Here is a 25,053-nt window from a genome sequence, read left to right as displayed (position 1 = left end):
TGAGGATTTCAAAATATGTAGACAGCATTTTGTGGTACGAACCAACCAGCACATACGCGGGAGCAGCCAGTTGTATCCCATCGCGAGAGTTGCTAATTGCGTTTGCGGACTTCTCGCGGTAGTTATCGTTTGCGGGGGCCTTTGGAGTAAGGCGTGCTACATGGCGATTACTGACACTGCGGTAAATTTCTTATTTATTGAATTGTTGCGTGTTTTTACCAAATAAGTAGTGGTAAGTTAACATCAACTTGAGTAGTGCATAACGTGTACTTCGGAAATGTAAAGGAGTCTTATTTTTTGTCTTGGCAAATATGGTTATCTTGTTGCGCCTTGTGAGTAAGCTATGCTAAACTAGCTAGTGCGAGGCTAAAGAAGCCGCGAACGGGCCCGATCCTGCAGAATGTTGTCAAATACGATGATTTACTTCTACAAATATTAGGCATGTGAAACCTAAAGACGACCCTGCCCCACCTTTATCTGTTTCTACATGGTTTGCCTATGTGTGTAAGACGTTTCAAATAGCCATGTGATCCTGGCGCTAGCGTTCGTCATTCAAACAAAAGAGGGAAACACGCTGTTGGAGTCTTCTGTGTGTTTGTCCCCGTGATGGAGGGCTTTTAGTCTGGAGACGTATTCCTTCTCTTAGAATGTGCTGCGTTGTTAAAGAGTCATCTGCGGCCTGTTCCCTGTCTCTCTGGAGAATTGTGGACCTCCCTGACTAGCGTGTGGAGGAGCCTGCCTGACTAACGGGTGGAGGAGTCTCCTGGCTAGCGTATCTAGTCTGTTAAGCGATGGGCATGCCGCACCACAGTGAACTGCACATTGTAATCTGATGTGTGGGCAAACGTATAAATCGATATTTTCTGATTTATAATCATTAATTGCATTTAAATAAAATCACGACCACTCACTGCCAGTATGTAGACATATCCCGATGCTCTAAAATATATTATGATCCTACAGTTCTGTGGAAGTGGTGTTAAATGTGTGTCCCTGCTTCCAGGGAGGAGACACCGTGAAGATGGAGAATGGACAGGGGACGGGCTCGAAGCTCGGGCTCCCGCCGCTCACACCGGAGCAGCAAGAAGCGCTCCAGAGGGTATGTCAACGCCACACGTACTTCCTGTAGTTTGATCACAATCAATGTGTTATTTTGCATTTTGCTTGGCTTACCTTATAACGTGACTGTTCCCCCAGGCAAAGAAATATGCGATGGAACAGAGCATTAAAAGCGTCCTGGTGAAGCAGACAATAGCGCATCAACAGCAACAGCTCACAAACTTGCAGGTGAGAGGATATTTAGGATACTTCTAAAGAGATGAAACCGTTCAACTTACGTATTGACAGAAATATAGCTTGTTATATATCCTCGTATTAGACGTGACCTTTTTGTGTCATGGTATTCAACTTTAAATCCTGCCAATACTATGTTCCTAATTTTCCAATAGGTCTGGGTTAGAATAGGTGTTTTTGGGGGTATTTTGTTAGTATCAGGTTTCATGAGTAACCCATGAGATTTAGGAACTTAAGTATTGCAGGAACTTACTACTCCATCCTGCTAAGCTAAGGGAAAACATTTGGGCTGCGTGGCTATGCCATGCCGCTCTTTTCCCAGATGGAGAATGTAATGTTCTTATACCTATTGATAAGACATTCAGAGTTGGTAATGCCAATGCTAGCTATTTATTGAATGTAACACATTAATCGTGTCTCTCCTGCTTCTACTTATCACCTGTTATCAATAGGATGGAGTCTACGGCCAACTAATGGTCAGTGATGCATATAGCCTAGCTATAGACTTATCATTACAGAAAAGACTGACTAGACGATTATAACCCTGCTAAATGCTTTGCAATTATTTCCAGATGGCAATGTTTGTTTACATTTTTGTGATTTTGATAAGGGTTCCTTAAGGACTTGAGGTGATATTGGTGTAAAGGGGAGATCTGCATATGTGTGTGTATAGACTGTCCATTACCTGAAGCAAAGTAATGCCTAACCTTTGAGCTATTTTTCCACCTTTACTGTCTTTCAGATGGCAGCCGTGACAATGGGCTTTGGAGATCCTCTCTCACCTTTACAATCGGTCAATAGACTTAATACTTTTTATTCTGTGCTCATCCCCAATTTTTAAGACGTAGACATGGACTGTTCCCCTTGTTGTGCTGCTCCCTCTGGATACGACCCCTTTGTTTACCCCTGACCTATGACTGCATCGTTGAATAGAAAGCTAGGAATACTCAATTCATTCATTATCTACTCATTCAAATGAATGTAATTTGAGGCTAGAGAATATGATTAGTCTATTGTTGGCATGTGCTTTAGCAAGCCGCTCATTGTATATTAGAAACAAATATGAGATTAATTAGCTAAACATTCTTTCTTTGAATCGTAAACCTCAATGTTTTTGGGAGATTTAAACGTTTTTTAAAAAAGAAAGATCTCGCCCAACCCTACCAAGAGTCACTTTTCCTTCAGGTCATTATGAAGTTATTTAGAGAAAACTGATGCAAATCCCTTTTGGGAACTCTTCTAAACATTTATTCCCTTAAAACTGAATCAGGGCAAGTTACTTTAGGGACCAAGAGGGATGGCAGCTTATTTTTTATTTGACAAAATGAGAGGACTGCTGGACCAGACGTCTTTCAAGTCATCTCAAACCTTTAGTTTTACATCAAGAACATGTACATTTCCCTATATTTGCCCTACGACCAGGTACGTAATGTTAATACCTGGACATGGCACAGATTTGATTCAACTATACAATTGCATGTAATAAAACCTTGCACTTGAGTCCCAGGGATACAGGTCAGTTACAGAAGCAAAATAAAGTGACTGTTTTCACTACGACCCCTTACTCAAATACCATTAAACTGAAAGACCCGTGTGGTAATAATACCTTGAGGATCTTTATTGATTTTAAAGCTAGCGCATAAATCCTGTTCCAAAAAAGACTCCACGACTCAACTCGGTTATGTTGAGGTTTGGCCCTGATTTCAGCTTCTGATTTCCACGCTGTGGTTTCACGCTAAAGGAGCTAAAACAAACCCTGGTGGTCAAACACAAGTCCTTAAGCTGACTATACTTTGGTTCCACATTGAGCCATAGTGTGAGTGGCTCTGAGCGGTGTCCTAACGCCAGGTGTGTTATTGTTGCCGGACAGGTGGCGGCCCAGCGTCAGCGTGCGCTAGCCATCATGTGCCGCGTCTACGTGGGCTCCATATACTACGAGCTGGGCGAAGACACCATCCGACAGGCTTTTGCCCCCTTTGGACCCATCAAGAGCATCGACATGTCATGGGACTCGGTCACCATGAAGCACAAGGTCAGTCTGGTTTTAAATGGTTTCATTTGAGGTGCATTTCCGCAAGCGAAAGCGGTTGTGGACCTAGTTGCAGGCCGGAGGACTAGTGGTTGGACGCCCAACCGACGGGTTCTGGGTTGAGATCCTGAAGTCTGCACTCTACCTGTGGGTAACCTTGAGCAGGAAGCCAGACCACACACCGTGTAGCCTGGACACAGAAGTACAATTACTAAAAAAAAAATACTGCGAACGTCGATCCAGTAGCGCAAATTTGTTTCTCTTTCGTAGAATAACTCCTACAAAACGGGACACTGCTTAGCGCCGTTAAGCAGTTTTTTGTTTTTTGGACCAGGCCCTGTGCCGTCTCCCCCCCAGAAGTTTTGCAACATCATCGTAGGATAGCTGGATCCCATATTATTGTCCACCTTATTAGGGGAAAGGTAATCTACAGTTTAGGGTGTTTGCTGCAAGATACCCCAAAACCCTACATGCTCCTTAACGTCTGCTAAATTTCAAAATAGTAATGGTAGGTGAGATACTGTGTTTGTATACCTTGTATCCGGCCTGTGATGCCACTATCTTCGCACCGCCTAATAAAAGTCTTTGTGAGCCGTGATGGATACGTATGGCTCCGTATCGCGGGACGTGTCTGGTTGGTTGTGAATTACTGAGTTGTTTGTGTGAACTCAGGGCTTTGCCTTTGTGGAGTACGATGTGCCTGAAGCTGCCCAGCTGGCTCTGGAGCAGATGAACTCAGTCATGCTGGGGGGACGTAACATTAAGGTAAGTGGCTTCTAAACAACTTGCAATGGGCCTCATTCCCCCAGCAGCCATCTTGGTTCTTTATGCTCTTGTTTGCCGGTGGGGGGGGACTGAATGGGACATTCGGTTCCCCCCCCGCAAGTTTGATTACAACTAAGATGGCTGCTTGGTGGTTGAGGCCTATGGAGCTTTTGACCGGGTCTTAGACTTTAATATTATTGCGTTGCTTTTTTTTCTTTTTTTTTTGCACTTTGAACTACACCGCTGTATAAAAATAGTTTTCCTTTTTGTAGGTGCTTTATTTTTATTTATTTTTATCTGGCATGCCAAACAACCTATTGAAATGACACTAAACATTTTTATCCTCTTTTCCCCAAGTTTGTCCCTGTTGTGTTTTCATATCCTAATTTATTTTTCGTTTCTCCCACAGATTGTATATACTGATTAATAACCCCAGTCAACGTTTTTTGTGAAATGATCTAAAAACTTTCATTTTTTCCTCTTTTCATTTGCTTTCTTGCGTGCGTGTGTGTGCGCGTGTGTTTATCCAGGTATGTATGAGTGTGTGTGTATGCTGTGTCTCTGTGCTGTCTCTCTGCTTCCATGATGTCACCACACTGTTCTAGCCCCCCGGGTCCAGCGCGGCTGCGCGCGCCTCGGCTCTGTGTCCAAGATGTTCTGATGATGGGCTGCGCCTGTTTGGTGTTGCTTGGCCGCCCCACCTGCAGCACAGATGCAGTCACACCTAGATCCTCCTGCGGTTAGGGAGCCCCGGCTGGTGGAGCAGCGGGCTAGCTTCCAGGGTTAGCGACAGACAGGCGCTCGTCTCGCTTAGCTGCTGGAGTGGTCAGACAGGGAGGCTACGTGGTTAATGTCGGGCCAGTCCTTGGATTGGATGTAGGGTTGGTTAGAGTTCTGGTAAAGACGCTGGTGATTGTTTTTCACGTTTCAGTTGTAGATTCATTGCATTGCTTTTGATTTTTTTAAAGGAATTGGCTTTTACACAAGTGGGATGACGCGTTGACTGATTTGCACTTGTGTAATCAAAAATTTGCTATCTATCGGAGGTTTTTCAAATTTGGCTCGTTTTATTTGGGGAAGTCGACAAAACATTTTATTATTTTTTTAGTGAATGCGGTATGCATGGTGCATATTAAAGACTTGGGGAGTTTGTTTGGATGAACCTGTTGGTTATATCAGTGATCTGAATAGAAGTCTATTTCAAACTAAATTGACTTTTGGGATGTTTCCTTTTTGCATTGGTAGTGATATTTATTAATCCTAATCTCTCTTTAGGTGGATGGCGGTATGCCATATAAATAAATAGCAGATTGTGAATCGTTAGCGAGTGACGGGACTGTTGCCATGCAGAAGTAGGTAGTCAAGTGATGCTCAAGGAAGTGGATCCTGGTGGAACCCTTCTGTGGCTCCTTGACTGGAGGGCTAGTGGAGAAGCAGCTGACGGGCTAGCTGAAGCCATGGCAACAGAGTGTAGCTCTGCGTCGTCTAAGTCTGGATCCTTCGTAGAGGTTCCTAGTGTCGGCGCTCGCCCCCTGGTTGCGTCAGGTGTGACAGGAACGTACTAGTTTGCGGTAAAACGTATCTCGGTTGGCTCTCTGGACCCCCCCCATTCAGTGGCCCTGTGCTGGTATGATCTGTGCTGTAGGTGGGGCGGCCAAGTAACATCGGTCAGGCGCAACCCATCATTGACCAGCTGGCAGAGGAGGCGCGTGCCTTCAACCGCATCTACGTTGCGTCGGTCCACCCCGACCTCTCGGACGAGGACATCAAGAGTGTGTTTGAGGCCTTCGGACGCATCAAGTCATGCACGTTGGCCCGCGACCCCACCACGGGACGCCACCGGAGCTTTGGCTTCATCGGTGAGCTGCGAGGAGCTTGTAGCCGTGCTGTCGCTGTGGTCGCGTGGCGCCGCGTCCCCCCGCACCGCTGCTAAACTCCTCTTCCCCCCCCCCTCCCGCAGAGTACGAGAAGCCTCAGTCCTCCCTGGACGCCGTGTCCTCCATGAACCTGTTCGACCTCGGGGGTCAGTACCTGCGGGTGGGCAAGGCCGTGACCCCGCCCATGCCGCTGCTGACCCCCACCACCCCCGGTGGGCTCCCGCCGGCTGCAGCGGTGGCCGCGGCGGCCGCCACCGCCAAGATAACGGCCCAGGCAAGTATGAATCCCTTCCAAAGGGATTTAATGGCCTTCCAGGTAAATATGACCTAGATCTAGCCCAGATATAAGCTCTTCAACTGCTCAAAAATAAATTTGAAATGATAGAACAGTGCTTCATGAAGCTGTAAATGTTTCTTTACTGAGTCGACTTTGGAGACTATTCCCTTGTTGATAGGTGACTGGGAGAAGACCTGTTTGTTTCTGTGTCCCCACTAATACATTCAGGTGAATGCAGCAGAGGCCACTCCCAAGTCTTTCTAAAATGGCCGACCTCTCCTTCCTCAAGTTTTCTCTTCAGAACCTTGAATCAACCTTCTATAAAAGATTCAGTCTCATTTGATTGGATAAAACGCACCTGATAAAGTAATGACAAGTCAAGCTCCTCCCACTCACTTCCCGGCTGTGTGAGCCAAGAGCTTATCTTGGCAAACACGAAATGTAAACCACGAGCCGTAGCCATGCTACCATGACTGAGTCTGCGAGCACCTGTAGACATTAAAGAGGATAAACCCCTGACACAGGCCCTAGCCGCATGTCTTTACAAGCCTGTAGTGTCATTAGTAAGCTTCACGGGCCTGAGCAGAGGTATGGCCGTGCTTGCCGTTTGCTACACTGGGTGGTCGTTGACTGTGCTGCCTTGTGCTGTGTTCTGTGTGTTTTTCCCTTGCCTAATGTCTCCGGCCCCCCCTCTCTCAAGGAGGCTGTAGCCGGGGCGTCAGTCCTGGGGGCGCTTGCCGCGCCCCAGCTTCTCGGCCAGCAGATGGGGATCCCCGTCATGGCTGCCCAGGCGCCGGGGGTCATCACAGGTGCGTAGCGACCACGGACTGTCAACACTAGGGACGTGGAACGGAAAGTGCACCAGTGTGACTGTGAACTCAACCTTTTGTCTAAACGATCCAGCTCTTCTGTGCTTCCACCTGGCTGGTTCCCAGTCCCTATGCGTCTCCGTTTCCTCCCCCACTCCTGTTACGTTCTCCATCTCTTTAATGTTTCTGTTGTGAACACCCGGCCCAGGTGTGACGCCGGTGCGACCGCCCATGCCAGTGCTGCCCCAGGTGGGCCTGGTGAACCCGGTGCTGGCCTCGCCCCCCGTGCTGTCCAACCAGGTGATGGCTGGGGGCCCCGGCCAGCAGCAGCAGCAGCAGGAGAAGAAGGAGGAGAAGGAGGAGATGCTGCAGGAAGGAACGGGCCAGGAGATGCTGAGCGACCAGGAGCACATGAGCATCTCGGGCAGCAGTGCCCGACACATGGTGATGCAGAAGCTGCTCCGCAAGTCGGAGGTGAGCTCCATTCACCATCAGTGTTTACATGCGTTAATAACAACGGTTTAACCAGGTTAGCCAAACTACCTGGTTTGGTAACATCCTTTGAAACATCTCGGGTCACTTGAAGTCTAACCCTTTTAAGACACCTCTATGGGCTGATCATTCTCCGATGTAATTTGTCAAGTTATGACCTCAAACGGATTAACGGTCGGTGAATTGGTTCTCCGACCACAAAAAGTCAGTTCAGCGTGACCCCATCGGTTACCCCATGTGTAGCCTTAATAAAATAACCAGCTCATCCCTAAGAGAGATGAAGCGCTCAGTCGGTACTCGGCCTGTACTCAGCCTGTCCTCGGCCCTCTCCAGTCCACAGTTATGGTCCTGCGCAACATGGTGGGGCCGGAGGACATCGACGACGACCTCGAGGGAGAGGTGACCGAGGAGTGCGGCAAGTTCGGAGCGGTCAACCGGGTCATCATATACCAGGAGAAGCAGGGTGAGGAGGAGGACGCGGACATCATCGTGAAGATCTTCGTGGAGTTCTCCATGGCGTCGGAGATGAACAAGGCCATCCAAGCCCTGAACGACCGCTGGTTCGGCGGTCGCAAGGTGGTGGCCGAGGTGTATGACCAGGATCGTTTCAACAGCAGTGACCTCTCTGCATAGACTGTCCCACCCGTTTGTACCACGCCCCATCCTCCCGGGTCATGACCAGTAAAGTGTAATTATCTTCTGTTCCTTTTTTTTTTATTGATGTTCATGTTATAGACGTCTCCTCACAGGGGTTGATTTTGGGAAAGGGATCGATCTTTGCTTTGTGAATTGTGAAGAATTATTTTGTATCTTTTTTTTCCAACACCTGCCGATGTTAGCCCCTTCATCGTTCCCCACTGCTAAAACTGTCAAGACATGTCGACTTTTTATGAATAAAGCTTATTTGTCCAAAAACACTGTACAATAATACATTTCTTAAAAAGATGGTTGAGTGATTTTAAGGGTGAATGATGACCTGTATCTCTAAAACACGTTGAGTTATGATAGTGAAATAGGTGAAGTACTGGTATTTGATATTTGACATCTTGTGCTCAATAAATGCCTTAAGCCTCAAGTTACCTTTGCTCTTTTTGTTAAAAGAAGTATAGTGTATACAGGTGCATCTCAATAAATTGGAATATTGTGGATAAGTTTACTTATTTCAATATGTAAAAAGGGAAACTTATAGAATCATTGCTCATAAAATTATATATGAGAAGCCTTGATTTGTTATAATTTTGATTATGTCTTCCAGCATGAAACCTCCAAATCCATTATTAGAAAATCTGAATATTGTGAAAAAGTATGTTAGGGGGATGCTGACTTCCTTTTCCATCAGGACTTGGCTCACTGCCAAAATTACCAATACCGGAGGCCGCTATGAATAGTCTCCTTATCTTTATGCCTCCTTTTCTTAACCTTTGTGGCATACGTCATTGGGTCAAGGAGAGATGAAAAGATGATTCCTTTCGAACATAGGAAAAGACCACTGTTTAAAATTAATTCGACTCCACTTTTCCTAACCGACGTCTGCGCGACGGCGAGTATTGCTGACCTCTAGCGTCTCTATCGTGGAATTAGTTTTCCGAAGTTGGACTACAACAAGCGCTATTTCGATACATGCGTTCTTGTATTGATTTATATCAGGCTGTCGCCAACAGTGAGAAATACTTAGGTCGGACTTGGCCAACGGGAATATTTTAGCCCACTTGAATCCCAATTCACATGTGAAAAAAAATGGCTACCATGTTTATGTTGAAATTAACTGCACCCAGTAGTCTTTCTTTTTTATGTGAAGTAGGCATTTTATTTTCTTACGGTGTATAGCCTATCGTGTTTGTATCCATTGTTAACTATTTTCTTCTCTTGTCTTCTTCTGCTTCACCGCGTCTCTCATGCGTCTTCGGTAGGGTCGGTAAACTTTGTCGGCGGCCGGTTGCTTTAAATCTTACCGCCGTAACGAAAAAGGATTAGAAAGGGGATTACCTAATGCAAAAAAAGAGAATCCGTAGAGGCCCCTGGTTTAATAACCATAGGATGATTGGCCAGAGAACTCGCCTGATCTGAACCCCATTGAAAACGTATTGGGTATTGTCAAGAGGAAGATGAGAAACGAGACCCAAGAATGCATACGAGCTGAACGCCGCTATCGAAGCAACCCGGGCTTCCCACGCCTTAACAGGGCCACAGGCTGATCGACTCCATGCCACAATGCATCGATGCAGTAATTCATGCAGAAGGAGCAAAGAACCAAGTACCGAGTACAAGAACGTACTTTTCAGAAAGCCGACATTTCTGTTTAAAAATCTTTATTTTTTACCGTTCTTACGTAATATTCAAGTTAAGGCTGGAAACATTTCACTTTGGGTGTGATCAATCTATAAAATACTAGTTTCCCTTTTTAAATGGAATTATTGAAATAAATTAACTTTTCCATCGTATTCAAATGCATTGATATTCAACTGTATGTTTTAAATACATAGCAGGCAGCAGACAGTGAAGGGCTGAAGGCAGGGGGACGCAAAGGGGAGTGAAGCAGCAGGGTGTAGGCCAGGGGACCCCAGTGAAGCAGGGTGTAGGCCAGGGGACCCCAGTGAAGCAGCGGGGTGGAGGTCCAGAGTGGAGGTCCAGGGGACACCAGCATGGGTGAATACTTTTTAAAACATGTTAACATTGAGGGCATTTGGCAGACATTTCGACACAAGTCGACCTCTCATACTGGCCCTCATTTATCAAACGAACGTAGAAATGAGCGCAAATCTGAACGCATGATTCATCTTACGATGGGACCCACGTGAGATTTACGAAACCTTCGTATCGCACCAATCCCAGCGTACGAAGGATCTTGGTGTTGATAAATACGGCGGCTGAGATCGATCGTAATTAACGTAACACGCCCATATAAAAGCACGTCTTCAGAAGTCTCGCCCCTAACTTTTACGACATGGAGAAACGTCCAACGGTAAAATAGAGGAATTTTTCCGAGACCCAAATGGAGACGCTCGGGTCACTGGTGGATGCGAACGGTCTGGTTTTATTTGGTAGCCTATAGCTGGCATTAAAGGCCAGCAAAAGAATGCTATATGGAAGGAAATAACTGTTGCAGTGAATAGTGTTTCCAATGTTCGTCGGGCTACGGAAAAGGTTTGTTAATTAAATTAATTAAATAATAAATTAAATGTACAACTTCTGTTATCCAGCTTAAAACATTTCACATATATGCTATTGTTTGCATTCCGTTAAAGTTATTTAATTCCGAATAAGGTGAAGAAAAAATGGTCCGACATGAAGCTCAGCACCAAAAAACGTGTTGCGGCTGTGAAGCCGGCCAAGCAAGAAACGGGAGGAGGCCGGTGCAGTGCGACTGCAGCGTAACTCACCGAGATGACTCTGACCATGTAGTGCGCCCTGATGTAGACGATGCCCAACGTTGCTATTTTGGAAAATAAAAGAATCGTGCGTGCCCCCAGGCCATCGGGCTACCATGTTCAGGATTGACATTCTGGCATCGCAAATAATCGGAACATTAACTGAATGGTAGCTTTTGCGGTTGATGTACGCGTAATCATTAATAGATGGTTCATACGCACATGGGTACAATCAACCGCACCAATCACATTTGGAAACCTAGCAATAGCATAAAAATCCCGTTTGATTCCAGTTTGCTGATCGTTAGTGCATGGGAATTTAATATAACGTTCAGAGAGGGACAGTATAGCTGCCAAAACTGCTGGCATGGTTCGGCTAATACTTGGCTGGGAAATACCAGACCTGTCCCCGATCTCCCGCTGAAAGGTCCCGGTGGCCAAAAACCCCAAGGTAGAGCACACCTGCACTGGCACAGGTATTGCGTTTGATCGCCTAGTTTCTCGCCTTAACTGTGGCTCCAAATCATTGCATAGCTCCATCAGGAGATGCCTTGGGAGACGAAAACGACTCAAGAGCCATTCATCGCTCTCCATAAAAAATCGGCGCGGTCTCGAAAAACTCTCTCTCGTCTTACGTGCGTTGAGGTCCACAGAGCCAGATCTGCCATCGCTGCGACTCGACCACCTATTTGGCAAAGCTCCTGTTTATATAGACAGCTGAATAAACATTTCACCTGTCACATTCTAATTATTTTCATAGCAATACTGTTTTTAATTAGGGCTGCCTTGATTGTAATTGTTTGAACGGCTGGGCTAATTCCAATTTATTTAGTAATTAATACAGATGTGCAACATGGGCTACTTGTGCTGCACTATTCATCAGTGAAATACCCGTGTGTTGCGCCAAAAAAACTTGCGTACACGAGCTCAGACCTGACGTGAGATTTCATCGCAGCCTGCGCTCACGTTCAAATTGATAAATGCCAAGCTCAACGTTGAAATGAGCGTAGATCCATTTTACGCACGTTTTCTGTCGTACGCTCGTTTGATAAATGAGGGCCACTGAGTTCTCAGCTCGGATATTTTCCACGCTACTTCTGACTTCTGGTGATACTTTTCCTCGAAGAGTCTGTGTTTGCATTCGGAATGCCGCTTAATATTCCCGCTTTTTTATCAGCGCCACGGTTTCAACACATAAAAGACACAACAAAGGTTTAGTACTGCCTTGCGGGCGAATGAACATGTATTGGTCAGCCCATTCATCTTTAAAATGTCTGTTTTCGTGGTCAACTTTCCTAATTTTCGAGCAAGCCATTTTCTCATTCCAAATCACTCTCCCGGTAAACAAACGATTTGATTGGCTATTTTTTGAGTGCCGCTATTACGCACATGCCGTGACAGACGGAGGGAGGGGGGGAGTTCGGCGAGTGCATGATCTTCGCTCTGTGAAGATCTTTGCTTTTTGCTGTTTTTATGCTGTACTACGACTATTCTGCCTTTAATTTGTAATTTAGTGAGGAATGTCTTTATTAACATAATCATGCTTTGTATAGTGAAATCATAAAAAACAAAAACGTATTATTTTAAATTGTTCAGGGGTCCGGATAGGACCGTCACTTGGTCCGGACCCGGAGCGCGGTCCGCCGTTTGGAGATGCCTCGTTTAAAGTCTACTTGTGATCAAAATATGTGGACACATTTGGTAATGCTGGTGCACATTGATGACGTAATTTACCTGCAGTTCTTTATGATAGTTCACTTGGTCTTTGTGCATTCAACATGGTACCGGTAAGTGTCTTATCGTTTGCGCCTTGGACACTATTTGTCTGTAAATATCTGATTGTTTGAACTGCTATAGTTAGATAGACATTCTTCATAAGGCTAATTCGTTTCACTGTCATGAATCATGCATTTAGCTTCAATCTTAATATGGGGGGTTGGTCACTTTTGTTGTTGACCCCATTATTGATAGATTCAATCAGCAAGGTTGTTTGATTCAAACGCTGTTTTTTTTTTGGACAGTGCTGTACATCTCTGAGGTTTCTCCCGACTCTGTCTGGTCACAGTCCCTGAAAAGAAAACATCAAAATAAATAATAAGAAATATTCTTGCGTTCTTCTTTAGATTTAGGTTGAAGTCCCAAACCTTGAGGATTCCTATTTTCTCTCTAGTAATACCAAGAGCTGCTTACTCAGCGACAGCATTGGATCTTTGAAACTGGACCGCAGAGTAAAGGACCTGCTCTGTCGGATGTGATTGGACATGAGAGCCAGCCGACTGGTGAGGCACTTCCTGGGTCTCTGAGCGAGGGAAGTTGATGAAGGAATACTGCTGTTCTCTTGGTTCTCCCTGTGCCGCAGGAGCAGAGTGATTTGCAGAGATGAGACATTGTATCACACAGCAACAGGAAGTGACCGACAGAGCGGGAGCCGAGAGGACAGAGGAATACATGTAGAAAACCCTTGACCCTTGGTGTGTTTGTAAGGTCAGAAGTGAATATGGTCAGAAGTCAATTAGGTAAGAAGACTATAAGGTAAGAAGTCTAAGGTCAGTAGTCTCTTGTTTTGCAGGAAAATCAAGCAGCTTCTAAGGGCTGTGTGATTTTAGCATATTCATAGATTCTAGCATTAATGAGTGAATCCATCTTTGGGGGTTAACATTTTTCTAGCATGTCCTCTAAACTCGCCGAGTTCCCTCCAAGAGTTGAGTTGAACGTTAAGCTGTGGTGCCTCATGGTTTCCTTTGTTTATGAATTGAGATTAATAACCTATATATTGTTAAACCCTTTGCTGACTTTTTATTAGCTTTGTTTTGTAATTGTGTGTAATGATGGTTGCATGAGATGAGATGAAACCTACGACTGCATGCGTAAGAAAGAAGAACAAAGAAACCCCACCACCATTTACTGTGTCTCAGCAGCAGCCCCAAACGCAACCGGTTTCCTTTCTTTCTCACTTTTTCAATTCAACTCTCGAAGTATAGGTTTCACCTGTGTTCCACTGTGTTGGTAAAGGATGTGTTGGTCAAATGGCTTCCTGTTTCTCACCTCTTCTGTGGTATCTGGCCTTCCTCCCTGGTCACGTGCGTTTCTGGAGGCCCTCCTTCTTCTGGAAAGAGAAGACGAGTTAATAACAAGAAGTGAATGCATGTCAAATGATAGAGAGAATATCTCACCTCAACCAGAGGAAGATGAGGAAGAGTACGGTGGCCAGGAAGACTAGAACAGTTCCTAGAGTTGCGGCTGTTATCACTGATGGTGATGGGGGTGATGGGGGTGATGAGGATGATGATGATGAGGATGAGGATCTCTCTGGAAAATATTGACCAGATTTAACACTTGGAAAATTATTCATTTGTTTGAATTGACCATAAGGAGGATATACCGGTACCAGAAGCAATGTCTATGTATGAAAAAATATTGTAGTTTCTGTCCCCTAAACTATATAAATACAAGAAATCAAAGATTCTTATTGATATGCAAATGCCTCTTTACATTTACAATGCCTTGTGTTTTTCTATGAACAATGAGGATTATTTTGAAAACAACCTTTACCTTTCACATTAACGGACGACCAGGTGGAGTTATGATGTCCGATTGCATTATGTGCTTGGCAGTAATACTTTCCTCCAAGCTCAGATGTGATATTAGTAATGGTGTAGTTCTGTCCTGATCCTTTCACTGGGATTTCAGGTGCCTTGAACCAGGTGTACTTAGCTGCTGGGTTGGCATCACTGCTGCAGCTCAGAGTCACTGAACTGCCCTCCTCTACTTCACCAGAGGGACTCACGGTCACTGAGGGGGTCCTTGGAGCGTCTGTTAAGTGACATTCCAATGTTATATGAAATACTAACAGTTGAACACGTAGTTCTTGGCCCTAGTGGTCAATAAGATAACGTACTGCGGAGTTGACTTACACACTGAAGGAGAGGGAAAACGTTCAAATCCTTTAACAGCACATGCATAGCTGTCTTCAGAGTTAATAATGACCCTGTCGTCCTTGACTTGTCCTCGGTAGTACCTTCCTGTTCCTTGTGTGAATGCTATTCCTGAATTCTCTCCATTCCTGAACCACTCATAGTAGGTGGTAGTGATATCACAAATACTGTGGCATTCCAGGTCTAGCCAGGTAGGCTTGTCCGTGTCAAGAACGACCACTTTCACCTGCAGATCTGTGACGGAGAACAAACAATTGTAATGTATTCAGCCCTAAAACCATAGTATTATCGTAGCACTAGGTCTCTAGGACGCTGAGGAGCAGGGGAGGGTATAAATACAGGGGCACAAGGCTGCAGCCTCCCTTTGTACTAAGCCTGGTTTGAGTCTTTGGTGAACCGATCGCCAAGGCAGCAGCAACAAAAGGTTGTGCATTAAACTGGATTTTAACATCTGCTGAAACACTGCATTTTATATCGCTTTCCTTTCCATGTATTATGTGTGTGTATTTAATCTAATGTATTTGATTATTCCACTACAGGAAGCTTGGGCCTTTCGTGTTGTTCTCAAGTCCTGTTAAAGTGTTTGTAGGACAGCGATCAAGGACAGCTATTAACAACAAAAGTTATTACCTTGCTGCCCCTGTGTTAACATATACTATAATTGCTTTTAAATATATCTTAATTAATTTATTAATTACATCAAATCTGTTTACATTTAGGCTAGCCTTTATTGTATATTTTATAACAGCAAGAAGCTACTAATTCATAGGCCACGGTTTTATTTGTGCTGCATTATTTTCTTTGGCTAACGTTGTTATTATTGAGGGCCGGGCAAGCATCATCATTTGGGCCAGGTACGGCAGTGTGAGGCAGGCTTATGGTTCTCTGTAGGTCTTTGGCCTTTGTGTGCTGTGTATTAGTTCAAGTGTTATTGTGGTTCTGATTTGATACCGTCTAAGTTTGATGTGTTTTCCTCTTATTCTTGGTTTTCTTTGTTGTGTTAGCTGCATGCCCCTAATAGGCCTAGTAGTTTGTATTGGATCTCCTCAGCCCTGTTTTGCCTCTCGCCGGTCATAGTCCCTCCATTATGCCCTATTCAATCTCTTATTTGATTTATTATTGTGCCCTTCCTGTGTTGCCATTAGATACTGTGTAGATAAAGTATTATTACATATTACTACATCAGCCTCTGGTGCTTTTCACCCTGGACCCATCCCTGTTTGGGGGACCCCTCACTCCTACATGTGAGGGTGGCTTCATCAAGACTCTATTAATGTGTTATATTGTAATAACCCATTACACACATTAAATAGTAAGGGAATAATTATCATCACTAATTCCCATTTTGGCCAAATTAACATGATATTGTTGTCAAGTTTACCTGTCACAGTTATGTTCACTCCAGGGCTGCCAGTATATCCCCAATCTGTTTGTGCTGTCGTTATCCAGAACTTGTACTCAGCAGAATCACTCGGTTTCAGGTCTTTGAATCTCAGGGTACACGCTCCAGAGCACTTGGACGTGGTACATTGGTTTTCTCCACAGATGTATTCCACCCGACCTTTATAGTCGGTTTCTTTTCCTATTTCAACTTGATTATTTCTGTCTATCTTGGTAAACCACAGTGATTCCAGGTTTATGGAAGAGCTCTGTGATTTAGATTTTTTGACAGGGTATTCATAAGTGCAGACTATATTAACCGTTGATCCTTTTGAAGCGCAGATATGACTCGATGTGTAAGTAACCTTCCAGTCAGTTTTACCCTGTAGCGCTGTAAAAAACAACAAGTACATCTCATTGAGAAAGAACAAACATTTGATGTCAGGAAACTGCATTTTAATGTTCTACACAGACTATTCCATTTAAAGAACTGGATGCAGTATGCAAAAGGAACTCCATTAACCCCTGAAATGTTCAACATTTTATGCCGTCAGATTATAGCCAACATATCTGTACTGATATCTGAAATGATACCAGTGTAAAAAATGAAGTGGACAATTTTCCAGAATATTATCTAAATGAAGGAGTACAAATGACACAGAACTAACGTATGGATAGGAAATATTTTACACTTTAAAAAACTATTTGTCAAAGACCCAAATATATATAGAAAAATAATGTATAGGCGTATGAATAGGCTATATTTGGCTCTTATTCTAAGCTTTTCCCTAATGGGATATTCTTCTGGGCTTTTTTGTCCTTACTCAGGACATATTGAGGATACAAATTCTGTTGAGTTTGTTTCTGTTGTAATTCTAGGTTGACCCCCATTTTGGCTTCAAATTAGGTTGGATTATTAAATGTGAATCTCTTTTCATGTTTGTTTCAACCTCTCTTAATTTGGTTTTCATTTGAAACAGGTAATTTAAAGGTTCAGAATGTAATTGTACCAACCTGGTATTAACAGAAGGAAAGCTAGAAATCCACTAGCTGCTGATTGAAGATTCATTGTCACGCCGTCCACTCCTGCCACCTAGTGGGGGCCAGTCTCTTCATTCATTCATCTCCTGCGCTCTAAACCTGTGGGCAATCCTCCATCAACACCCATAACATCAACGCCAGTTCTCCACAATCATCGCTAGATCGTTGTTTAACGCTTAACAGTAAGTACCACGTCCCTGGCTCTCCCTATGTCTAGATTGCCTAGTCCTTGTGTTCGGTCCCTCGCCCAAACAATCTCTTCCCTGTGTAGTGTTGCCGAACCCTCGCCTGTCTGACTACCCTCCTGTCTACCCTCCTGACTACCCTCCTGCTGTCGCCGAACCCTCGCCTGTCTGTCTACCCTCCTGTCGCCGAAAACTCGCCCGTCTGACTACCCTCCTGTCACCGAAAACGTGCTTGTCTGACTACCCTCCTGCTGTCACCGAACCCTCGCCTGTCTGTCTACCCTCCTGACTTAGGATCCTCACCTGTCTGACCGACCCTCCTGTTGCCGAACCCTCGTCTGTCTGTCTACCCTCCTGACTTCGAACCCTCACCTGTCTGACCGACCCTGCTGTTGCCGAATCCTCGCCTGTCTCAGTAAAGACGCTTTAATTGATTCTGCGTCAGCCTCCCTATGTGTCGAAAATTTGGGTTCACTCGCTGTACTTCCCCATAACATTGATAGTTTGTCTCTCACACTGTCGCTAGAGATATTCAAACGTATCTGCGCTAGGGTTTAAAATGACAAATAAAAAAGTAAAATTCACATCAATGGTAATTTATCTGAGATAACCATCAAACGTATCTTCCCATGTATTTAATATCGCATTAACTCTTACCTGCTAGGCTTGATGTTTGAATGTAAAGGTTGCTCAGCATTTCAAGAAATAACATCTAGACAGAGGAAGGAAGCTGGCCTGACGCAGAGTATGTTGTAAGCATATTTTGATAAGATGGTACACGAAAGGGGAACATTCAAAGACTTCTCCTTTACACAAATAAGCACCAGAAGTAGCATGAGCTACTGAGCCTCCTTCAGAATCAAATGCAAGACGAAGAGAAAGAAGACATACCTTATTTGGAGCAGATTCAATAGATGGTCCAGCTCCACTGAGTCACAACGTTTTGTAATCAACAAGACGAGGTGAAATGGGTTCTGGAGTTGCTAGGACGATCTCAAATGAAGGTAGCTGTACAGAAATGGCCCGGTGTGATGTGCCCTATGTGAATGTCTTAATAGAGCTCTAAAGGCTGTACCAACAGTACTTCTGTGTAGCGACCCTAAACTGTCCTCAGTGATTATGTTTTTAATTTTCTGAGCTTATGACACTTACCATCATTAGCTGTGGTAAAATGACCCTGACTGTAGATCTGGAATTCCAGACATAAAGCTCTTATCTTGCATGGCCTCAAGTTGAATCCAGCATGATACCACCAGCACGGTGGTCTCATGCTCGCATACTTCAGAAGACGATATCAATGTGACCACTACGGCTCTAATCTGACCACAACTCCAACCAAAGTCAAAGCAGAATATGGCTACATCATCATGTGTTATATAAACCACACTTGTACAATGTATTTCCACTTTGTAGATCCAGAAAATGTCGACCTTAAGTCTAAAAACTATCACTGATCATTCATGTTCAAGAATTTTAGGAACTGTAGGAGCCAGAATGAAGAAGGAGAAAGGTTTCTTTTACTTGGTAATTTTTGTGTTCCTCTGAGTTATATCCCTCTAGTCGCTGGACCATGCGGGTGACCTTGACATCTATATAAGGGCGACCCTACTGGGGGGAGGGGCTTGAGCAGGAAGACACTTTGACCTTTGCCAGAGAACCAAACTGAACCCTTGATTATCTTTGCAATCCTTATGTTGACTTAACTGCAAGAACTTTTGAGTTTTGCATTTTCATTTAGTCTAATTAAACCAATTGGAATTTTCAACTTTAAACCGCACTGGACCTGGTTTTCTTTTGATTTACTACATCTGGTATAAGCGTCAGACTTTTAAGCTGAGCCACACAGTGGTTAATTATGGACAAGAGTTAACCACAACAGGAACTGTTTATTCCCAGTAGTGTGAGGCTGTCGACGTGCTCATTTGTCTCACACCCATACTGCACCAGTCTTATCGTCCACAATAATCTCACACTCATCCTTTCCGTTGCATCTGTGAGTTTGTTGAAATATGCTTCTATTCATATTCATACACTGGGACAGCTTGTCAATGCATGCGTTTCAATGGTATAGCTGCATAACAGTCACAAGACACTTCTGCAAGACATTCAAGCTAGCATTTCCATGGTCATCTCTTTAGATCTCCTCATCTCTTTTCATCTCATTACACAGGATGCGATGTCATAGATGTATAGTTTGGACTTGTTCTTCAACCTGTGGTCATCAGCCGGTTGAATACTATGTTGATGGTTCATCTTGTCTGCAGACCCTATCAGTTAAAAAGTGTTAAATGTAATTCAGTTCTATTATGTTTTTTCACTAACCCTTACGATATGAAGGTAAAACGAGAAGTTGTCCTTTGAAGCAGGTCCTGCTCCATGTCACCACACACTGTTCTCTACATGCACATCAAAGCAGGTATGTGTGCTGTAGCAAAAAATAACGTGATGCCTACTGCGGAAAATACACTACATTTCTGATGCATGGATGTTATGGTGACACCGATGTACACAACTTCTCATGAATTAAATTAACATTGGGAAAATATAAATGTAGAGTATAGTAGTGGACAATGTTTAAGTAAATACTTGTAGGCATATAAGCTTCCCGTCCAAAAACACTGTACAATAATCGTTGAAGAAAAAGATTCAGTCTGACCTTCTGGTTAAATATTGCGTTGATGTTTAGTGAAGCATGGTCATTGTTAGAGTTACAAGACAAATACGATGTACTTTTTTCTTCAAAGCACAAAGGATAAGATACACGGGTCATATGGGAACAAAAGTACAGAAAACAATGTTTTATCTATAAAAACATATCGATAAAACTTAACCATGTCTCGGGTTAGGGTTACCCATCTCTCTAACCTGATGACTAAACAGTTTATAGTATCAGGGGGAAGGGAGGAGTACAGAAAATGTATTGTTTTGCAACTGTTGAAGACACTCCAAGAGGGAGTGTCTGTCATCATCTGTTGGAGACACTGCACTGCATGTTGTAACTAGGGTTTCTCTAAAATTGTCAGCTTTAGTTGTGGTCCCTATTATTATTATTATTATTATTATTATTATTATTATTATTTTCATATTGTTTTTAGTCTAGCAGCTCCCGTCCCTGTCCCTGAAAAGAACAGAGAATATATTAACTGCATTCCCATGTGAAGCATCGTACATGGATACAAAAATGTCTTTGCATCCTAAAGGTCTCAATTAGGCTGAAGTCCCAAACCTTGAGGTCTATTTTCTCTCTAGAATTAATTTTTCAGATTATTCAGCGGCCTCTGAATAATTCTTTTCCGGGGCCGCGTTTGGTCCTTGAAAGTTGATCGCAGAATAAAGGACCTGCTCTGGCTGATCTGATTGGACATGGGAGCCAGCCAACCGGTGAGGCACTTCCTGTTTCTCTGAGCGAGGGATGTGGATGACAGAATAGTGGACTTCATCCTGCTGTTTCATTGGTTCTCCCTGTGCCGCAGGAGTCGAGTGATTTGTCCGAGATGAGACGTTGTCGTACAGAGCATCAGGAAGTGACTGACGGGGAGAAAGGACAGAAGGTTACATTTAGAAAACCTTTGACCGTTGGTGTGAGTGGTCCCACCGTTTAGATTGGACCTCAGGGGAGGTAATCGCTTGGCTGAAAGAATATTTAGAGACTTGCTTACTGTCACAGCCTCTCCTGGCACCAGAAACCCTTTCTACAACTTCCTCTTCTCCTACAACCCCTGAATCCCCATGATTCCGATTTTCCTGACCTCTCCAAGTTCCCATCATGTTGGCAGGAATGGCGCCACTGGCTGGAGGAAGCGGAGCACCTGTTCTTAGTGTGGATCGACCACAAGAACTTGGAGTAAGGTCACACCTTATCCTTCTCCCGGTCCCCTACGCCCACTCCCGGGCCGCATCGCCCCTGGTCGGACATCTCCCAGGACTTCAGAACGGGACTACCCCCTTCTGAAGCACCGTTCTTACAGTGTAGGACCGATTTTCCAAGATGGTGCACTTCATTCTTCAGCCCAAACTACCTCTCGCAATTTGGCTCCTTGCTTAGTTTGTTCCTCGCTTCATTGGCTGAAACAATTGGAAGTTTCACATGTGTTTTTGTGGAAGATGTGTTTATAAAATGGCTTTCTGTTTCTCACCTCTTCTGTGGTATCTGGCCTTCCTCCTTTTCTGGAGGCCCTCCTCCTTCTGGCGAAGAGAAGACGAGTTAATAACAAGAAGTGAATGCATGCCAAATGATAGAGAGAATATCTCACCCCAACCAGAGGAGGACGAGGAAGAGTATGGTGGCCAGGAAGACTGCAACAGTTCCTACAGCTGCAGCTGTTATCACTGATGAGGATGATGATGATGATGAGGATCTCGCTGGAAAATATTGATCAGATTTAACGCTTGGAAAATTAATTCATTTGTTTGATAGACCATAAGAAGGATTTACCGGTACCAGAAGTATTCCATTTTATGAAGAAATATTGTTGCTACTGCCCCCTAAACTATATTCATTAGACGACTTGTTACTGCTGTTAGTGAGGTTTTATTCAAGTGATTGGGTACTCTTTCAAAAATGAGGATTATTTTCAAAGCAACCATTACCTGTCACATTAACGGACGACCAGGTGGAATTATGACGCCCGATTGCATTATGAGCTTGACAGTAATAATGTCCTCCATGCTCAGATGTCATATCACTGAGGGTGTAGTTCTGTCCTGATTCCTCCACTGAATCGTCTTGTTCCTTGAACCAGGTGTAGTTAGCAGCTGGGTTGGCATCACTGCTGCAGCTCAGAGTCACTGAACTGCCCTCCTCTACTTCACCAGAGGGTCTCACGGTCACTGAGGGGATCCTTGGAGCATCTGTTAAGATACATTCTATTATAATATGAAGTATCAACAGTTTAAACATTAAATGTACGTGGAGTTCTCAACCCGATTGTTCCATAACATCTGGCTTCATGTCAGTGCACTGTGGAGTTGACTTACACACTGAAGGAGAGTGAAAACTTTCAAATCCTTCAACAGCACATGCATAGCTGTCTTCAGAGTTAAAGATGCCCCTGTAGTACCTTCCTGGTCCTGCATTCTCTCCATTCCTGAACCACTTGTAGGTAGGTTTATCACAAATACTGTGACATTCCAGGTCTAGCTTGGTAGGCTCGTCGCTGTGAAGAAAGGCCAATTTCACCTGCAGATCTGGGACAGAGAACAAATAATTGTAATGTATTCAACCACAAAACCTGAGTATTATTGTAGCACTTTGTCTCATAGGACGTTGAGGAACAGGGGAGGGTATGAATACAGGAGCACAAGGCTGCAGCCTCCCTTTGTACTAATCCTGGTTTGAGTGTTTGGTGAACCGATTGCCAAGGCAGCAACAATAAAAGGTAGCGCATGCAATGTGATTTTAGCATTTGCCGTAACAATGCATTTTATATTGCTGTTGCCTCAATTCAATTATTCTGTAAAACAAAAAAAAATATTACATGTCACTGTGTTTTATTTTAACTTCCCATGTTTTATTTCTGCTCTATTATTTTATTTGGCTAACGTTGTTATTATTGAGGGCCGGGCAAGCATCGTCATTTGGGCCAGGTACGGCAGTGTGAGGCAGGCGTAGGGTTCTCTGTAGGTTCTGGGCCTGTTGCTGTGCTGTGTTTTATTTAAGTATAATTGTGGTTCTGATTACATATTACCACATCAGCCTCTGGTTCTATTCACCCCGGACTTGTCCCTGTTTGGGGGATCCCTCACTCCTAGTGAAGGCGGCTTCATCAAGCATCTTTTAACGTGTTAGATGGTAATAACCTATTAAACACATATTAAACGGTAATAACAAGGGAATATGTCATCATCACCAATTCCCCTTCAGGCTACATTAAAAAAATATTGTTGTCAGGTTTACCTGTCACAGTTAAGTTCACTCCGTGGTTAATAGTATATTCCCTTTCTGATTGTTCTGTTATTTTTGTCCTGAACTGGTACTCAGCAGAATCACTCTGTCTCACGTCTTTGATTCTCAGGTTACATGTTCCATAACACCTGGACCTGGTATGTTTATGATCATGACAGCTGTATTCAACCCGACCTTCATAGTCCGTATCACTTCCTATATCAACTGGCTGATTTCTGTCTTCTTTAGTGAACCACAGTGTTTCCAGGGCTGTAGCATAGCAGTGCTTTTCATGGTAAGGGTATTCATAGGTGCAGCTGAAATTAAGCGTTGATCCTCTTAAAGCGCAGACATTACTCGATTTGTAAGTAGCTGTCCAGTCATTATCACCCAGTAGCTCTGTAAAAAACAAACACATCTCATTGAGGAAAAACAAAACATTTAAAGTAATTGAAACTGCATTTTAATGTTAAATTCTGACTATTGCATTCAAAGACCTGGATGACCTACATTAACAGATGAATATTCTCAACAACTTTAACCTATAGCTTTCCTATATTGGCTAACAATTCTGTATTGTAATCAATACAGACTTGAAATTTCAAACAGTTGTGCTAATTCCCAGATTATTATCTCAATGTAAAAAGTACAAACGATACCCAATTTACATATTGATAGGATTTTTTATTTTGGAAAGTACAATTTGGATAAAAGCACTTGAATATACAAACTGGTGTTCTTAACTAAACACACCATTCAGAAGTTTGAATATTTCGTTTTTATCTCTTTGCAACATGGGGATTGAACCTATCTTCATTTGGTTGTCATGTGAAACAGTTAAACTAAATGTTCAGAATGTAAATCTACCAACCTGGTATTGACAGAAGGAAAGCTAGAAATCCTCTCGCTGCTGATCCAAGGTTCATAGTTTGTTCCTTTCACTCTGTTGCTCTAGATATATATTAAAACACACCTGCAGGTTTTAAAAATCATTTTTTTTAAAGTTTGTATAATCTACATCAATGGTAAGTTGCTAGAGCAAACCACAATACATGTCAATGTCTTCCAATCAGTTTGAATGGTTATCCTATTGATTCTTAGTGAATTTGCGTGATACGCAAATTTTTAGCTCACATGTTAAGCAGTAAAACATTCATGTTTTTAGCTGAGAAAAACATTAAATGTTTTTTTAGTTATTTAAATCTTGCCTCCTTTTCTTTTTATGTGATTGTTAAGATTGTTAAGCGATTAAAGTATGATGAAGTAAAAATACATCTTACTGTCGTGGCGGCCACTGGTATAGAACAAAAACTCAAGAACTTCGTTCCTCTTTTCCCCTTATACACGCACCCAAATTATCGTTAGCTACTGAGCAAAGGCAAGAGGGAGAGAGAGCAGAAATACTTTCTCTTCAGTCAAGTTTCAACAGATGGTGCAGCTACTTTGAATTACATAACTGCCCTATTCTGGGCAAAACTCAACCGCAGTCGAAGCAGAATACGCCTACCTCGTTGCATATTAGAAAAACAACATTTGGATATTTCTACCTGTGTAGTTCAAGATAATATCTTAAGTCTAAACAAGGGTCAGATAGGTCTTGTTTCCTCTGTGGGCATGTGGTTTCACTTCCCTTTGTGGGTGGCTGAGGCAACTGTGACGATGGCATGAAGATGATGTCACACCTTGTTATAACGCTTTGGTAGAGGTCGCTGCCTCTG

At 43.5% G+C, this 25,053-nt stretch overlaps 2 protein-coding genes across 16 annotated transcripts; one reads left to right on the top strand and one right to left on the bottom strand.

Annotated features, from left to right (window-relative positions):
- The first annotated feature begins 55 nt into the window (after nt 1-55).
- puf60b (poly-U binding splicing factor b) lies at nt 56-8,617 on the top strand. Of its 6 annotated transcripts, none has more exons than XM_056584167.1 (12): nt 63-181; nt 1,004-1,099; nt 1,198-1,287; nt 1,746-1,769; nt 2,036-2,086; nt 3,164-3,325; nt 3,995-4,087; nt 5,733-5,946; nt 6,048-6,280; nt 6,942-7,050; nt 7,259-7,524; nt 7,876-8,617. In XM_056584167.1, the coding sequence occupies exons 1-12, from the start codon at nt 161-163 to the stop codon at nt 8,173-8,175; spliced, it is 1,659 nt and encodes a 552-aa protein (XP_056440142.1). In that variant the 5' UTR covers nt 63-160; the 3' UTR covers nt 8,176-8,617. The 6 variants fall into 6 exon arrangements, with proteins under 6 accessions (XP_056440143.1, XP_056440142.1, XP_056440146.1 ...); XM_056584171.1 differs by having other exon boundaries at nt 65-181; nt 6,048-6,238; XM_056584169.1 differs by having other exon boundaries at nt 124-232.
- A 620-nt stretch (nt 8,618-9,237) lies between these two features.
- LOC130377167 (B-cell receptor CD22-like) lies at nt 9,238-24,930 on the bottom strand. Of its 10 annotated transcripts, none has more exons than XM_056584186.1 (10): nt 24,843-24,930; nt 24,616-24,703; nt 24,207-24,286; nt 23,348-23,734; nt 14,825-15,079; nt 14,463-14,723; nt 14,084-14,219; nt 13,956-14,016; nt 13,101-13,258; nt 9,240-12,978 (listed from the first exon to the last, which is right to left on the bottom strand). In XM_056584186.1, exons 3-10 carry the CDS (start codon nt 24,259-24,261, stop codon nt 12,906-12,908), a joined length of 1,386 nt encoding a protein of 461 aa, XP_056440161.1. In that variant the 5' UTR covers nt 24,262-24,286; nt 24,616-24,703; nt 24,843-24,930; the 3' UTR covers nt 9,240-12,905. The 10 variants fall into 10 exon arrangements, with proteins under 10 accessions (XP_056440164.1, XP_056440161.1, XP_056440162.1 ...); XM_056584187.1 differs by having other exon boundaries at nt 24,616-24,700; nt 24,843-24,920; XM_056584180.1 differs by lacking the exons at nt 23,348-23,734; nt 24,207-24,286; nt 24,616-24,703; nt 24,843-24,930 and adding exons at nt 16,227-16,616; nt 17,240-17,365; nt 18,109-18,163; nt 18,343-19,002 and having other exon boundaries at nt 9,242-12,978.
- Between the last annotated feature and the right edge of the window lie 123 nt (nt 24,931-25,053).

This window comes from Gadus chalcogrammus, chromosome 23, assembly GCF_026213295.1.
Source record: "Gadus chalcogrammus isolate NIFS_2021 chromosome 23, NIFS_Gcha_1.0, whole genome shotgun sequence".
NCBI lineage: Eukaryota > Metazoa > Chordata > Actinopteri > Gadiformes > Gadidae > Gadus > Gadus chalcogrammus.
The sequence above is the reverse complement of the archived record's forward strand: the minus strand, read 5'-3'. Positions and strand labels throughout refer to the sequence as shown.

Coding starts and splice junctions, on each gene's coding strand:
- LOC130377167 (XM_056584180.1), bottom strand. CDS start 17,294: ATGAATCTTCAATCAGCAGCTAGTGGATTTCTAGCTTTCCTTCTGTTA. Junction 14,724..14,824: donor TTTTCCCTCTCCTTCAGTGT/GTAAGTCAACTC, acceptor GTCACTTAACAG/ACGCTCCAAGGACCCCCTCA. Junction 13,259..13,955: donor GGCCAGATACCACAGAAGAG/GTGAGAAACAGG, acceptor CCTGCGGCACAG/GGAGAACCAAGAGAACAGCA.
- puf60b (XM_056584167.1), top strand. CDS start 161: ATGGCGATTACTGACACTGCG. Junction 1,770..2,035: donor GAGTCTACGGCCAACTAATG/GTCAGTGATGCA, acceptor ACTGTCTTTCAG/ATGGCAGCCGTGACAATGGG. Junction 3,326..3,994: donor CGGTCACCATGAAGCACAAG/GTCAGTCTGGTT, acceptor GTGTGAACTCAG/GGCTTTGCCTTTGTGGAGTA.